Genomic DNA, 16,176 nt, shown 5'->3' with positions numbered 1-16,176 from the left:
TGCTTGGGAGGGGTCTCTGTATTTTGGGAGGAGCCTGGTGCATGCTGGGAGAGCCTTGGTCATTGCTGGGCACTCCCCACACTGGCCATGCACACTCAGGCTCCTACATTTGCTGCTACTGTCCCAGTGTCAGCAAGCTAGCTTGTACAGATCACCTTAAGGGAGTCAGGGAGTCCTGCAGCTCCTGCTGGTCTAACCTCCTCCCCTGTAGCTATTTCTACAGAAACTTATAGCATCTGACGTTGGAGTGGCTGAGGTGGGACGGGAATTTCCAAAATAAAATTAAATTAAATTAAATTAAACATGAATCTTGGCTGCCCAGGCCCAAGTAGGCTGAAAACGGGTTCCAGCGTGATCCCTGTCGACCCCGCCCAACCAGACAGACCAGTTCCTCCGGGTGGGGGTTGGGGGACACCAAGGAGACAGTGGCGAGCTAGGTCAGAACCGGCTGTAACCCACCGGATCCGCTGTTCGGCCTTGACAGTGAGTCTGGGCAGGAGGGGGAGGGGCAGAGGGAGGGGGCTGCGCCCGCGATCCCAGGACGGGCAGCCTTGTCTTCTGGGGGGAATCCATCGCGGGAAAAGGAGCGGGGAGCGGGAGGACAGCAGAGAACGCTCACCCTCCCCCACCCTGGGGAGAAAACCAAAAATACTTCAAAGGCTCCTTTCTGTGCTCGCGGGAGGGTCCGTCACGGCGGGTTGGTGTAGCTCTGCGTGGGAAACCTTGGGGTGAAAAAAAGTTGGTTAACAAAACGAAACCAAAGTTATTTTTTGCAGAAAAAGAGCTTGGAGGGAGACAGGAAAGACGAGGAAGAGTTGGGAAAACTAAACTGAATTAAGATGGATGAGAATCAAAAGCTAAATTAAGTTGAATAAGAAAAATGGAAATGGCATTTAAAAGAAATCTAAACAGAAATGAAATTGGAAAGCACACTGAGACGAAAGTTAAACTAGAAATAAAATTGAAAATTAGTCGAAATTTAATGAAAATAAAAATTAAGTTGAATTAAAGTAAAATTATAAAGAAAAAATTTTAAATTAATTAAAAAAAAAACAAACAAAACACTTGTTGGGCTGCTGTGCTGTGTGGCGCCTGTCCCAGCGAGGCACATTTGAAAAATAAGTAAGTAGACAAAGTGGGAAACTGTCAAAACCATTATTTCTATGAGTTTTTAGCCTATGACAGAGCGAGATTCTCAAATATGAAAAGTTTTTTAAAGTTTTAGAACATTAAAGATTTTTTTAATGGTTTTTAAAAATTAATATTTATCACGACTCTACCAAGCTCCCGTCCCACAGGCACTGGCAAAATCCCAGCCTTGCGCAGGATGGGAAAATCATCAGGAATCAAAATATTTACACATGGAGTGCCCAGGGGTCGGTAACTAAAAGATGAAATTTATCTCTAAATTCAATTTCAGCCGAAGTTAAAAATGAAAGCGCTGGAGGGTCTCTCCCGTAACACAGGCCCCTCTATTTCCGTTTCCGGTGCTATCAGGTCTCCAGCAGTCCTCTCCAACAAGTTTCCTGACCAGCAACTCTAGAAAGGGTCACGCTGATGATGTCACAGTTGATCCATTAAGGGCCACGTGGGGGACGTGGGCAAGTGGGCAGCAGTGACGTCATTGACAACTCTGTCAACTGTCATTACCCAGAATTCCCTGGAAGGGTCTCAGGGGTTTGGCCTGTGGGTGTGTCCTTAAGGATGATTGACATGAGAACTGTACGTGTCCTGAAGGATGATTGGTAGGGGAGGACTATAGGTGGGTCCTGAGGGATGATTGACAAGGGAGGGTTGTGGGCGTGTCCTGAGGTATGATTGACATGTGAGGGTTGTGGGCGCGTTCTGAGGGAAGATTGACACAGGAAGGCTGTGGGCGAGTCCTGAGGTATGATTGACATGTGAGGGCTGTGGGCGTGTTCTGAGGGAAGATTGACACAGAAGGGCTGTGGACGTGTCCTGAGGTATGATTGACATGTGAGGGCTGTGGGCGTGTTCTGAGGGAAGATTGACACAGGAGGGCTGTGGGCGTGTCCTTTATGGATGATTGACGGAGTGGGGGCATTTCCACTGTGGGCGTCACCATCACTCAGGCAGATGGAGGGGCAGGGACTATGCAGGTGTCCTTTTTGTCACATGCTCACTTGTCACGTGTTTACTTCTCATAGGAATTCTCAGGCCAGAAGCATCATGCCACATCACCCACATTTATGGTAAGAGAATCTCCCAGAAGTCCTTGTGGAAATTTAATTGACAGTTTATAATTATTTGAAAATTAACCCTGTACACACCCATGGTGGCCGGAAGTCTCCACTGGATCTCTGGACCCACATGTAGCTACCCAGCATGCACTGCAGTGATGACGTGCATGCTCCCTGCCTCAGAGACAGGGATAGAAGAAGCAGGATCGATGGATGACATATCACATGTGTTTCAGGAATTGCCTTGCTGCCCTACTGGGTGTCTTCCTCAGCCTGGAGCCGGTCACGTGCCTGGACACATCACAGTCTCGACCCAACTTCCTCCTGCTCCTGGCAGACGACCTGGGCATCGGGGATGTTGGCTGCTATGGCAACAGCACCGTCAGGTGAGGAAGGAGAGTGTAGCATGAATTCTAACTGGCCTTAATAATTAAAACCTGGAGTCAGATATGGGGTAGACGCTAAAGGTTCAGAGAAGTGAAAGAGCAGTCAGCCACCAGACTTTCTACCTCTACTGAATCCGCAGACCGAAAGGGTGAGCTACTGTCCCTGCCCCGTCTTGTCACTTCCTGTCTGTCCTCTGTAAAGACCTCCAGACCTCTATGATTAGCTAATGGCTAGCTCCACCCTCTGATCTTCAGACAAGCTTTATTTGTTAGAGCACAAAATATCACCGCAGGGGAGGGCCCCGGGTACCCATAATGCTCCTCACCAGGATACCCATAATGCTCACCAGGAGACCCAAAATACTCCTCGCAATGGTACCCATAATGCATCAGGATCTGCCCTTCCCATGATGCCAAAGCTGGACACTGATTCACCCAAGGTGTCAGTTCAGGATTTCCCATGATGCCTAGGGCCAGATAGTGAAGTGAGCCTCACCAGGCCAACCTTGCCCAGTGAGGCTGACATTGGGGTCACGTGGGTGTGCCAGTGTCACAAGGGTGTGTTGGCCCCCCCACGCCATGATCCATGCCCCCGCCCCTCCCCACCAGGACCCCGAACATCGACCGACTTGCAGAAGGTGGTGTGAGACTCACACAGCACCTGGCAGCTGAAGCTGTGTGCACGCCCAGCCGGGCAGCTTTCCTCACCGGGAGGTACCCCATCCGCTCAGGTAGGTGGGCCCACATGCCCCTGATATCACTTCCTCCACTCAGTCCCACCCGTACGTCCCCCACAATGGCCCACCGAGCAATGACTCCATGGACTACTGATGATGTCACTCCTTCCACTAGACCTCACTGATGGCACAACTTCCTCCAGATAGGCATGTTCCTTCCACTGGCCCCATTCCTAAGTCCCTCCCACTGACCTATGACTCCAGCCTTGGATAATCCCACTGATGACGTCACTTCCCCATTAGGCCCCACTGATGATGTCACTTCCTCTACTCGGCTCCACTCCTAACTGCCCACCCACAATCCACTGAGTTATGACTACATCCATGGATGATCACACTGATTATGTCAGTTCCTCCCCTAGGCCCGGCTCCTAAATCCCCCTCCTGACCGATTACTATATCCATGAATGATCCTCTTGGTGAGGTCACTTCCTCCCACTAGATCCCACTGTTGACATCACTTCCTCTGTTATGCCACACTGATTGTTACTTCGTCCAATGTCCAATGATGTCACTTCCTCTCATTAAGCCGCATTCCTAAGTCCCTCCCACCGACCTATGATTCCATCCATGTATGACCCCCACTTATGACGTCACTCCCTCCCACTATGTGCCACTGATGAGGTAGCTTCCTCCCTCTATTCTGGACACCTGAGTTCTTCTGTGAAAGGCAGAACCACGGGCATGCTGGGAGCTGTGGGAGGCAGCTCTAGGGGAATCCTACTGTGTGCTCCATGTCCTACTGTGTGTACACTCTCCAGATTTATCGTCCTTCCGGTGCAGGCATGACTTCCGGTAATGGCCACCGTGTCCTCCAGTGGGCCGCAGGCTCTGGCGGCCTTCCTGCAGAGGAGATAACGTTCGCAAAAATCCTGAAGGAGCAAGGCTATGTCACGGGCCTCATCGGTGTGTTCTCTGATGTCCTTGGGATGTAGGGGGTGGTGACATCATCTGACCTGGATGGGTAGTGATGTCACCAGACTTGGCGCTGGTTGTGTCATCATCACACATGGATCTGGTGATGATGTCATCCTTCGTAGAGCGTGTGGTGATGTCATCTGAAATGGAGTGGGTGGTGACTTCACCTGACTCAGTAGGGGGTGAGACTAAGCAGGAGACCATGTGATGTTAAGCAGGTGATGATGTCACTGGGCCACCAGCACCCACCTGCCCATGCGGTTTCTTCCCCCTCCTCCAGGGAAGTGGCACCTGGGTCTGAACTGTGACTCCTCCTCCGACCACTGCCACCACCCACTGAGTCACGGGTTCCAGCACTTCCTGGGCATGCCGCTGGGCATGATGGGGGACTGCACAGGGGCAGAGCCCTCGGAGAAGCGCGTGACTCTGCAGCACCGCCTGCACCTTTGGGGCCAAGTATCCGGGCTAGCTGCGCTCACCCTGGCCGCTGGGAGACTCACCCGGCTCCTGCGGACACCGCGGTGGATGCTGGTCCTCGGCCTGGCTGCTGTGGCCACCATGTTCCTTGCTGCATCGCGTCACATAGGTGACCTCATCATCTACGCAGATTGCTTCCTCATGAGAAACCACAGCGTGACCCAGCAGCCCCTGCGCCTCGAGCGAGTTACAGGCCTCATGCTCCGGGAGGCGGAGACCTTTCTGCAGAAGTGAGTAGCACAGGGCATGTTGGGAAATCCCTGACCATCTCCCCACGCCCTCTCTCCCTCCCATGGTGCCCTGTGGGGAGTCGGTTGTCAGTCATTCACATGGAATGGGCCTAGTTGCCCTGTACACGTGAGTCTGAAATAGACTATGGGAACAGGGTGAGGAAAAAAATCAATAACCGTTTGGTGGGGTGTCTTCAACCCTCGACTGCCAGGAAGTAAGTGGAGGCAGAGAGGGTGGCGGGATTGACGACAACTTGGACACAGAACAACTACTATGTGATCAGTAAATGAGGAGGTGGGTGATGGGTACTGATTGGTTGATTGACTGATGGATGGAGACTAGAAGCAGAGATAGGCAGGTGGATGATTGACGGGTCGATGCGTAACAGATAATTGAGGGATTGATTGACAGCTGATAGGTAGCTGAAGGCCTGATCAGAGAGTGACTGATAGATGATCGATGAATACACACACAAGACAGAAATACGTGATTGACAGGTCTGTAAAGGATGGTTGATAGATGACAGATAGATTGATTGACAGATACATGATTGATTGACAGGCAATAGGTACAGATTGATTTACAGGTATATGATTGATTGACAAGTATAGATACAGATTGATAGATATAAATACAGAATGATTGACAGAAACATGATTAACATTTATAGGTACAGATTGGTGGACACACATGATTGACAGATGATAGGTACAGTTTGACTGAAACATGATTGACAGACGATAGGTAAAGATTGATTGACAGATGATAGGTACAGATTAAAAGAAACATGATTGACAGAAGTACAGATTGATTGACAGATATATGGTTGACAGATATCGGCACAGATTGATTGACAGATGATAGACAGTTGATAGAAAGATGAGATGGAAAAAACAGTACTAATGTTGTCAGGCTCCAGGCGGAAATGACTGAAGCCAAGAGGCAGGACTACGGGAAATCAGGGAGGAAGTAGGTCAGAGGCAATGGTATCACTGAGAATAGGAGGGACCGGCAGGGAGATTCTGTCTCTTCTGCCGCTGACGTCACCACCCCCTGCAGCCACAAGCACCACCCCTTCCTGCTGTTCATGTCTTTCCTGCACGTGCATGTGCCCCTCGTGACCACTGCGGACTTCCGGGGGCGAAGCAAGCACGGGCCATACGGGGACAATGTGGAGGAGCTGGACTGGATGGTGGGTGAGTGCCGGGTGGTGGCAGGCGCTGGTGGGAGTGCCCGGGTCAGCGTGCGTCCCCACGCCCCCAGGGCCCCCAGGGTCCCAGGGTCCCACATGCCCGTCCTCACAGGGCGGGTCCTGGACGTGCTGGACCGGGAAGGACTGACGGACAACACGCTTGTGTATTTCGCGTCTGACCATGGCGGCTCACTGGAGTCTCGTGTGGGTCACGTGCAGCTCGGGGGCTGGAACGGGGTGTACAGAGGTGAGCTCGGTACTCCGCTCAGGTACTTAACAGGAGCACTCTCCACAGCCTCGACCATGCATTCCTTGGCTGGTGGCCCCATCTCCCCCTCCCATGATCCTTCACTTCCCTACTTCTGGTTCCCAGGGTGACAGTGCCCTGGGCTGGTGGCCCGGCCCATCTGCCCATGATCCTTCACTCTCATCACTTCCGGTTCCCTGAGTGACAGGTGTTCTTGTATGTTGTCCCTGTCCCTCCCTCTCCCCTTCACTCTCCTCCCCTACTTCAAGAACCCGAGGTGACTGGTTTGTTGGCTGGTGGCCCTGCCCCTCCATCCCATGATCCTTCATTCTCTTCCCTCCACTTCCTGTTCCTGGAGTGACAGCTGTCCCGGGCTAGTGGCCCTGCCCGAACTGGGTGACAAGTGTCCTTGGCTGCTGGCCCCCTCCCACTTCCCATGATCCCTCTGAGTTCCTGGGGTGACAGGTATTCTGGGGTTGTGCCCTTGTCTCTATCTCCCATGATCCCTCACTGTTCCCCGCCCCTCCTCTATTCATTGCTACTTCCGGTTCCCAGCCTAAATTCTGGTCCCTCCCTCGCAGGCGGCAAAGGCATGGGCGGCTGGGAGGGTGGCATCCGCGTTCCCGGCATCTTCCGCTGGCCCGGTGTGCTGCCCGCAGGGCGGGTTGTGGATGAGCCAACGAGCATGATGGATGTGTTCCCCACCGTGGTCCTCCTGGGGGGCGGGGCGGAGCCAACGGACAGGTGAGCAATGATGTCACACTTGAAGTGAGCCTGGGTGACCGCTGCTGTCACAAAGGTGTGGCACAGGGGTTGGGTCAAGCACGGTGGACAGGTGGTCACTAACATCATACTGGAAGTGAGCCTGGGTGACAGGTGCCTGAGTGGCAGCTGCTGTCACGTGAATGCAGGGCTGAGCCTCAGGACTGGTGAGCAATGGTGTTACACCGGAAGTGTTCCTGGGTACAGCTGCTGTCATGTATGTGCGGACAGGGTGGGGCGGAGCAACTGGGGACAGGTGAGCACTGACATCACACTGGAAGTTAACCTGATGTCAGCGGCTGTTACATGGGAGAAGGAGAGGGAAACCATGGAACCAGTGAGCAGTGACATCACACGAGACGTCAGTGACTGCTGCGGTTATGTGGGCACATGGTGGGTGCAGGGCAGAAGGGTGGATGAGCAATGACGTCACACCGGAAATATGCTTGAATGTCAGGTGGGGCTGTCACATAGTACAATGGGGGGGACAGGGCTGCAGAGGACTTGAGTGACAGGTGTGATGTCACGTGGTACAATAAGGGGGCGGGGGAGGGGGATAGCATAGGACTTGAATGATAGGTGGTACTATAGGCCCCCATACTAGCATTGTGGAGCACCTGTTTGATTGACAGCCAATGTGTCACCAACCCCCCAGGGTGATTGATGGGAAGAATCTGATGCCCCTGCTGCAAGGGGAGACCCCACACTCAGACCATGAGTTCCTGCTGCACTACTGTGAGGTGTTCCTGCATGCTGCGCGCTGGGTGCAGCGTGACCGTGAGTACACACATTGCCCCTCCCCATAGGAAGGGAATACTTCTGGTTAAGAGTGGCCATGGGTTAGGCTCCTCCCCTTTTGGCATCCATCAGTCAATGAAGTCACTCTTCGGGGCTATGTACTGTTCCCCTCCCCCTGAGTAGACATACTGCCATTCATCCCTGTGATTGGCAGCTGTCAATCATCCATTTAACCGGCAGGAGGAAGAGTCTGGAAGGTTCACTTCATGACCCCGAACTTCCACCCGGAAGGGGCAGGTGCCTGCTACGGCAGCAAGGTGTGCCCGTGCATAGGGGACGTGACAGAGCACGACCCGCCTCTGCTCTTCGACCTCTCTACAGACCCTGGAGAGACCCACCCCCTGACGCCTGACTTGGAGCCGGAGTTCCACACAGTAGTGGGGAAACTGCGGCAGGAGGCAGCAGGGTACTCACTGAGCCAGGTCCGCCAGCAGCTGGGCTCCATCTACAACATCTGGCGCCCATGGCTGCAACCATGCTGCGGGGAGTTCCCACGCTGCGGGTGTGACCTTGAGGAGTGACACCCATATGACACCCACGTGGAGCCAAGGGGCGGGGCTTCGCACTTCCAGCAACCTCAGAACTGGAAGTTGTAGCCATTACAATGCATTGTAGGTCCGGGTTTGGGGAGTTCCTGTGGTGAGGTGCATTGTGGGTGCTGGTGCAGGGTGTTCCACTGGTGCAGGTGTGACCTTGAGGAGTGACGCCCACGTGACACCCTCACAAGACCCCACCGTCGTGAGGCCAAGAGGTGGCTTTGCATGTCCATCACCTTCAGAATTGGATATTAAGGCCATCACAATGCACTGTGGGTGCTGTTGCGGGATGTTCCACTTGTGTGGGTGCGACCTTGAAGAGTGATACTCACGTGAAACCCACTGGGTACTCAGGGTCAGCGTGGGGTGTGACCAATAGGAGTGATGCTCATGTGACACCACGCAGGCTGAGATGTGGGGCTTTGCCTGTCCATCACTGTCAGAATTATGTCCATAGCAACCGTTGTTGGGCTTCCTCCAGGTTTGAGTCTAGAGTGCTAACAGCCAGCTGTGATGTGCCTTTTGTGATAGCTCCCTGGGAGTTTACTAGGGGTGCAAAGCTTATGCAAAACTTGGTTGGGAAAAACCTGGCAAACCAGGGTATTCCTTGATGGAAAATTTGCATTGGGCATTATCCCTTTGAGACGCTTAGATAAGATATTTTGGGATGTGGAAATCAACTTGCTAAAGGTGTAAACTGGATAACAATAAAAAAGCCCTTGGCTAAGGAAGAGGTCTCAGTCTGCTAGAGGCTAAGTCCCCCTGCAGCTGGAAAGGTTAAAATCATCCTTAAGGTGCCTCTGGGTCTTCTTTCCAAGGACCCACATGAGCCCACACCAGATCTACAACTCATTGTGGGTGCTCGTGCTGGGCATTCCCAGGGTGCAGGTGTGACTGCGAGTGACATTCATGCCTGACTTCCCTCACAGGACACAGACACTGGGGGGTGAGGTGGGGTGGAAAATTGGAATTTTCACCCCAAAATATAAATCGAAATTTCCCAAAAAAATACAGAAATAAAATTTAAAATTCCCAGACAGAGTCCAAGTCCAAAGAGAGTTGGAATGTTTCTGATCGAGACCAAACATGTTGAACTATATTTGGAACTTGTGTGTGTGATGTCATACCCACTTGACCTTTATTGAAACCACCTGACTAGTGAATGCCACCTCAGGTGAAGTGTTGAGGTGAACACAGAGGGAGTCTTTTATTTTGGCGGGGGGTGGGGGTGGGGGTGGGACGGGACTTAGCTCTATGTACCAAACCCGAAATTTAGCAGTGCAGGGGCTAAGCTCCGGCCCACAATGTATTGCGTATGGGCCAACTGTTACTAAATTGACTGATAGAATAACAAAAACTACTGGAGAACCGGATGTCCGTTACCCCCCCCCCCCTTTCTCCCCTCTCTTCTCTCTCATCATCATCCCCCTGCCATAGACATGATCCAAGCCTGGGTGCCATGGATCTATGTCTGTTAATATTCTGATCCCGGCCCCTTCCTCTCTCTCTCCTGCTTTCTTCCCACGAGGTGTGCACCCCTCTCCTTTCTCTCTCTCTCCTTCTCTCCCCCCCAACCCCCAACGAATAAAACTTCACTGAGCCCCGTCTGCATGGCATCTCTGTCTCTCACCCGCCACGGGACACCTTGGCTCTACCCTCCAGGACCTGCCGCATACAACATCATAACACTGTCCACCCCCACAGTCCATTACAAGAGCAGGTATTGGGGTTCTCCTGGCGGGGCTTAATCCGGAATCTCAGACTTTTCTGCCAACCAAGCCGAACCAGCTTGCAACTGAGTAGACCCTAGAGGTGAGGCTGTGGGGGTGGCGGCGGAGTAACCGGAATAAACCGTATTAAACCAGATAGCTTCCCACAGGGGATCGCTGTGAGGAGGTGGGTCCCGGGTGGGGGAGGAGAGGGGAGGCTGGGGTGGGGGGTGGGCATCCGCACACTTCACCCAAGCCCGCCAAACCTGTAGCTAAAAAATGTCTGGGGCCACTGCAACCCCACCAGGTCACCCCTTAACCTCCACCTGGCCCGTGACCCTGTCATTAATGGTTTCACCGCATCCCATAATATGCTCCCGGGTTCCGCCGGGCCTCCGGGCCTCCTTCAATCATGTCTCCAGGTCCAGCTCCTCCACGTCTTGTCGCCTTCGGTCTCCTCCCTAGTCCTGTCAATTACGTCTCCTGTTGCCCCCGCCTCCCTTACTCCTTTTCCTTTCCCCTCCTCGTCCTGTCAATCAAGTCTCCCGTTCCCGCCCCTCCCCTGCTCCTTTTCCTTTCCCCTCCTTATCCTGTCAATCACATCTCCCGTTCCCGCCCCTCCCTTACTCCTTTTCCTTTCACCTCCTTGTCCTGTCAATCACATCTCCCGTTCCCGCCCCTCCCTTACTCCTTTTCCTTTCACCTCCTTGTCCTGTCAATCACGTCTCCCGTTCCCGCCCCTCCCTTACTCCTTTCCGTTCCCTCCTCGTCCTGTCAATCTCGTCTTCAGATCTTGGCCCTCCCCTCTCTCGGCCCCTTCCATTCCTTTCCTGGTCCCGTCAATCACGTCTCCCGGTCCCGCCCCTCCCCTGTCTTGTAGCTTTCTGTTCCCCTCCAGGCCTCAACAATCGCGTCTCCCTATCCCGCCCCTCCCTCTCTTCCCTTCTGATCCCCTCCCCGTCAATCATGTCTCTGAGTCCCGCCCCTTTCTTACTCCTAAATTCCCCTCTTAGTCGGATTCTGTTCCCACCCAAATCAACTCGGACTGGCCTTTCAGGTTCCCGTAGGTGACGCAGGAATCCCTGGTCTCGCTCGGTCCTGAAGCGGCTCATCGGAAGTGGATAATTCGCCTGGGCAGCCCGTGACGCTACGCCCTCTGTCGGCCGCCGTAGGTACTAACAGCCCCGCTAATAAAAAAATACAAATACATTAAAATAAATTATTCTTCTGGAATTGGGGACAAGGCAGAGAGCAGGGCCCTGTCTGTGTCACTGTGCATAGGAAGCACTGCTGACCGGTCTGGAGTGAGGCACATGGAGGGAGCAAATGAAATGAAAGCTCCTACCTTAGCTGAAAAATCTTTTCACATTAAGTAACCCTGAAAGTCTGGTGAGGTGAGTAAGACTGTCCCCCTACCCTGACAATAGGGAAATGAGGAGAGGTGAGACCCCAAAACTCCCTCAGGACTGATTAAGTGGCTCAGTATCCAACATGAATGAAATGGATCGCCTCCATGCTGCATCCTGGGTTCCCTGTGAGCTTGAACCTAAGCCTGGGAAGTCTGCTGGAGGTTGGTGTTGTTTGTCCCCATGCCACTTGGTGCCCGGGTGCAGTCAGCTGACCAGTTGTCTCTCTGGGTGGCACTTTGAACAAGGCTAAATTGATGGCCTGGCAGGGCACACACTAGCCTGAGTAGCCTTCTAAAACAAGGACCTGGGAGCCCTTATGCAGCCACTTGGATGGCGTGTGCCAGCATCATGACTGCTTCTTAATGTGTTTATAATTTTTCCTAGGCTCCAGAAACTAGCTTAAACCATTCTGACAGATTGGACCTACTTCAGATAAGTGCCAAACCCAAACTTTCCTGGTCATGGGATCCCCTCTATCACCCTGGGAATTCCCCAAAGGAAATAATAATAATAATAATAATAATTCTTTCTTCTAAGCTTTTCTCTGTCTTACCAGCATCCTGTCAGACACAACAGCAGCCAAAATGCCAAGCCAAGAAAGATGAACAGCTCTGAGGCAGCAGATGATAGCGGACCATCCCAGGACACCTGTCTACCTCAGAAGCCCCCTTCCCTACCGCCCAAGAGTCAACTGACACCTATCAAGTCAGCTTGAAGCAGTTTTTCTGGGAGAAATGATGCCCCTGTTCCTGTTCATTCACTTTTTTTTATAATAAACAAAAAGCTTGGAATGTTAAAAAAAATAAAATTAATTAATTAATTAGAATTTTAAATAACTCGTTTAAATTAAATTTCATAACAGCCAGGACTACACACAGAAAATCTGTCTCTAAAAACCCAAATGGGCAAATTAAAATAAAAAGATTGGTAAACAAGTTGATATAAAATGAATGAGTTTTTTTAATTCACTTTAAAGAAATAAATTTGAAATGAATTAGCTGAAAGTCGATTTCAAAAATTAATTTAAAATAAATGTATTTAATGTAAACTAGTTTACAAAGTATTAATTAGAAATAAAATATATTTATTAACAATAAATTAATGACATAAACTAATTTGCAATAAATTAGAGATAAATTAATTAGATATAAATTATTTTATAATTAATTAATTTGAGAAAGATTAATTTACTGTAAATTACTTGGAAGGAGGATACTAATTGGAAGTAAATCAACTTAAAAGAAACCAATCTTAAATAAATTAATTTGAAATACATCAATTATAAATAAATTAATTGAATTAAAATTATTTAAAATTAAGGAATTTAACATAAACCAGTGTCAGGTGACCTGTTGAAGTCTCCATCTGCACAGGTGCCATGTTGTCTCCAGTCCTGCTGCTGTCTCTTGAAGCTTCTCGGTCTACCTTGGTGATCCCCAGGAAGCCAAGCATTCTCCTCATCATAGCAGGCGAGCTGGACTTAGGACACCTCGGTTGCTTTGGCAATAATAGACTGAGGTATGGGTTGTCCCTCCGATGGTCCTTCACTCTCCTCCCACCACTTCCGGTTCCAGTTGGGGTGGGTTGGGGGGTAGGTTGGGGGGTGACAGGTGTTGTTGGCTTGTTGCCTCCTCCATTTGCATTCTTAGACTGAGGATCACTGGGATGAGGTCACCAGTTAACTCCCATGATTCCCCAAGGGCTGGAGCCTTTTTCCTCCAGTCACGTGGTGTGACTGACCGTGGAGTGACTGGTCCACTAGGAGCCAGAATGTGGATTGTTGGGCTGCAGAGGGCGTCAGGTCACCTAGCAAATCACTGTGGCCCCACTGTGCACCCCAAGCCCTGCTGCCCTCCTCACCAGCCTCCTGGCCTTCCAGTCTGGTCGTGATGTCATCACAGTGGATAGTAGCTTTAGGATCACCAAAGACCTGCGGAACCTGATCAATCCACCCACTTGCCAATCAACCTGAAATCCTGTCAATCACCCAAACACATGTCAATCATCTACCCGACACCAACCTGTCCACCAGTCAGTCAACTCACATAAACATCAGTCATCCCTCAGGACATGTCTACATCTCCTCCTTTGTCAATCATTCCTCAGGACATGGCCATAGCCTTCCCGTGTCAATCATCCCTTAGACAGGGCCACAACCCTCCTGTGTCAGTCATCCATCCCTCAGGAGACACCCACAGCCCTTCCAGGTCAATCATCCATCTGATCCAGCCCACCCATGATTGACAGGTCAGACACCCTCTGTGTCATGAATCAATTTTGTTAAACTTCCTGTTTTGTTTATGATACAAGACATTGGCCCCTCCCCTGCCCCACACTGGGGGCGTGTCCATTCGCAGCCTAGAATATACTGCACTCTGCCGCTCCCCCCAACAAAACGTAAGAGTAAATACTTCAGTGCAGATGCAGAGAGTGGTAAACAGGCCAGGAGAGGTTACAAGGTCACGTGGGGTCATGCTGGGGTCACAGGGGGTCAGAGGTGGGGCCTCACCAGCTGAGACATCAGGCACTTGGTACATTTCAACTTAATCCTCACACCCTAGTTTAAACTAGCACATTTTCCCCTCCCCCCACTGACCCGCCATCAAGCTGCAGATGTGAAGTCAGGGGACTACCTGGAGAGACACCCGCCTTCTCTAAAAATATCAAAAAAATTGAAATACAAAAATTCAGTTTACTGGCAAATCAACATTTGAAGGTTTTTGGATTTTTGACAACTGTGATGATTGACAGTTGTGGATGATGGACATCTGAGAATGATTGACACCTGCACATGATTGACACCCAGAGGCAGAGGAAATGGGGAGTGGAAAAGTATAAGGTAATTGGACACAAAATGTCATCCTGATGTCAGTCATCCCAGCATGGATGAGGAGAGCTGCGGCAGGGAAGGGGGATTGCTGTGTGAGGCTAGTGGGATGTGAGGCAGGGGGATTGCTTTTAGTGTGACGCTAGCTTGAGCTGAGGCAGGGAGACTGCTGTGAGTGTAACTGTGAGTGTACAGGGGATTGCTGTAACTACTAGGGTAGCCCAAGCTAGCATAGAGAGGTTGGTGTATGAGGCTAGCCTGAGCTGAGGCAGGGATTACGGCAAGTTTGAGGCTAGTCTGGTTACTAGACAAAAACGTAATAGAAAAGGGTTTTGCTGACTGAACAGGAGTTCAGGGCAGTAAGAACTGAGGCTGCCACGGGGGGGGGGCGGGGGGGGGGCCTCTCTGAACATCATGGGATCAGCCCCAGGACGTTACAGTGCCAGAGTCCCTACAATGTGGCAAGACCTAGGGGGTAGGAGCGAGACAGGACCGGAAGTGATATGATGACATCAGCGAAAGTCAGGGGCAGGGCCAGAGGAAACGGACAGGAGAAAGACAGGAAATGGGAGAGAGGAAGTCCCGCCCCTCACAATGGCATGATTGACAGTCCCTCCTGCCGGGAGCTGAAATGTCCCGCCCCCTGTGGCTCCATCCCATAATTCCATCAGTGATGTTTCCAAAGTGACATTTCCAAAGCTCCTCCCCCTCCAAGGAATGATGTCATGGAGCTGGGGTCAGGAGTCCTTCAGTTACCAGAAGTCTCACTTTATGGTCATCTTCGTCATCCCCCTGCCTCACACCCAATCATCCCCATCATCCTCTTGCCTCACATCCTGTCATCCCTGCCATTGCTGTCATCCCCCTGCCTCACACACCCCGCCATCCCTGTCACCACTCTGCTCCTTGAAGCACAGCTTCTTCTGATAGGCTGCGAGGCTCCGCGTGGCTCCTGTGAGCACGCCACCATGGCGTCAATGATGCTGGAGATCATGCTCTGTGGGGACCCTGTGAGGACAACATGACATCAGCAGCAGCACGTGACCGCCCGGAAGATCAGTCAGCTTGGGGCTGAGGGGAACCGGGAGAGGGGAGACAGACAGCTGCCAATCATGGCTCAGTGGGTAGAATGCTGGTGACTCAGTGGATGGAGTGCTGGATGCTCAGTGGGTAGAGTGTTGAGGACTGAGTGGTTTCAGTGACAGAGACTCAGTGGTTAGAGTGCTGGTGGCTCAGTACTAGAGTGCAGTGCATGTGCACTGAGTCCTGTCTATGCCCAGTTTGTACCTGCTGGTTCCAGTTCATCCCTCCTGTGTCCTCGGCCTTTGCCATGGCCTGGAAGAGAACAGGGTTAGGGTCAGGATCAGGATCAAGGGTCAGGGCTTAGGGGTTAGGGTTACGAGATTAGATTTGCTATCCTGCTCCAGGGCCAGGAAAGGCAGGATGTCAAGAGGGAGGAGACAGGGCTGCAGGAGTTCGCTCAGTAGGCCTGGACAGACGGACAGACAGGTAGACTACGTGTCTAATAAGGTCCCAGGACTCTGTGCCACAGGTCTGGGCCCACCTGAAAACTGATGACATTTCTCCTGCCTCAAAATCAGTATCAGCTGAGGAGCTGGCAAGGTGAGGTGTCTGTGGCTTGTTCTGCTTCTCTGATCTTCCAGCATTCACCCCTGGCTTCAGGTTTGATTTTATTAATAAGACCATCTAAGATTTGTGCTACATATCTCCATGGAGGAGACACGA

The 16,176-nt window shown here is 51.5% G+C and overlaps 1 protein-coding gene and 1 long non-coding RNA gene across 4 annotated transcripts; one reads left to right on the top strand and one right to left on the bottom strand.

Moving 5' to 3' along the window:
* The first annotated feature begins 377 nt into the window (after window positions 1–377).
* Arsl (arylsulfatase L) lies at window positions 378–9,271 on the top strand. 3 transcript variants are annotated; one of them, XM_052751617.1, is made up of 11 exons: window positions 378–483; window positions 2,169–2,213; window positions 2,438–2,587; window positions 3,197–3,318; window positions 4,108–4,230; window positions 4,523–4,949; window positions 6,010–6,146; window positions 6,255–6,389; window positions 6,971–7,133; window positions 7,807–7,928; window positions 8,130–9,271. In XM_052751617.1, the coding sequence occupies exons 2-11, from the start codon at window positions 2,191–2,193 to the stop codon at window positions 8,468–8,470; spliced, it is 1,743 nt and encodes a 580-aa protein (XP_052607577.1). In that variant the 5' UTR covers window positions 378–483; window positions 2,169–2,190; the 3' UTR covers window positions 8,471–9,271. The 3 variants fall into 3 exon arrangements, with proteins under 3 accessions (XP_052607577.1, XP_052607576.1, XP_052607578.1); XM_052751616.1 differs by lacking the exon at window positions 378–483 and having other exon boundaries at window positions 718–2,213; XM_052751618.1 differs by lacking the exons at window positions 378–483; window positions 2,169–2,213; window positions 2,438–2,587 and having other exon boundaries at window positions 3,202–3,318; window positions 4,086–4,230.
* Window positions 4,257–6,366, bottom strand: LOC128118854 (uncharacterized). Its single transcript, XR_008221355.1, has 3 exons — window positions 6,253–6,366; window positions 4,743–4,941; window positions 4,257–4,382 (listed from the first exon to the last, which is right to left on the bottom strand). It is a non-coding gene; the product is annotated as an uncharacterized LOC128118854 (long non-coding RNA).
* Window positions 9,272–16,176: the final 6,905 nt, after the last annotated feature.

The sequence above is a fragment of the Peromyscus californicus genome, unplaced genomic scaffold, assembly GCF_007827085.1.
Source record: "Peromyscus californicus insignis strain IS unplaced genomic scaffold, ASM782708v3 Scaffold_23__1_contigs__length_62951481, whole genome shotgun sequence".
Classification (NCBI taxonomy): Eukaryota; Metazoa; Chordata; class Mammalia; order Rodentia; family Cricetidae; genus Peromyscus; species Peromyscus californicus.
This window is presented reverse-complemented; position numbering and strand designations above follow the sequence as displayed.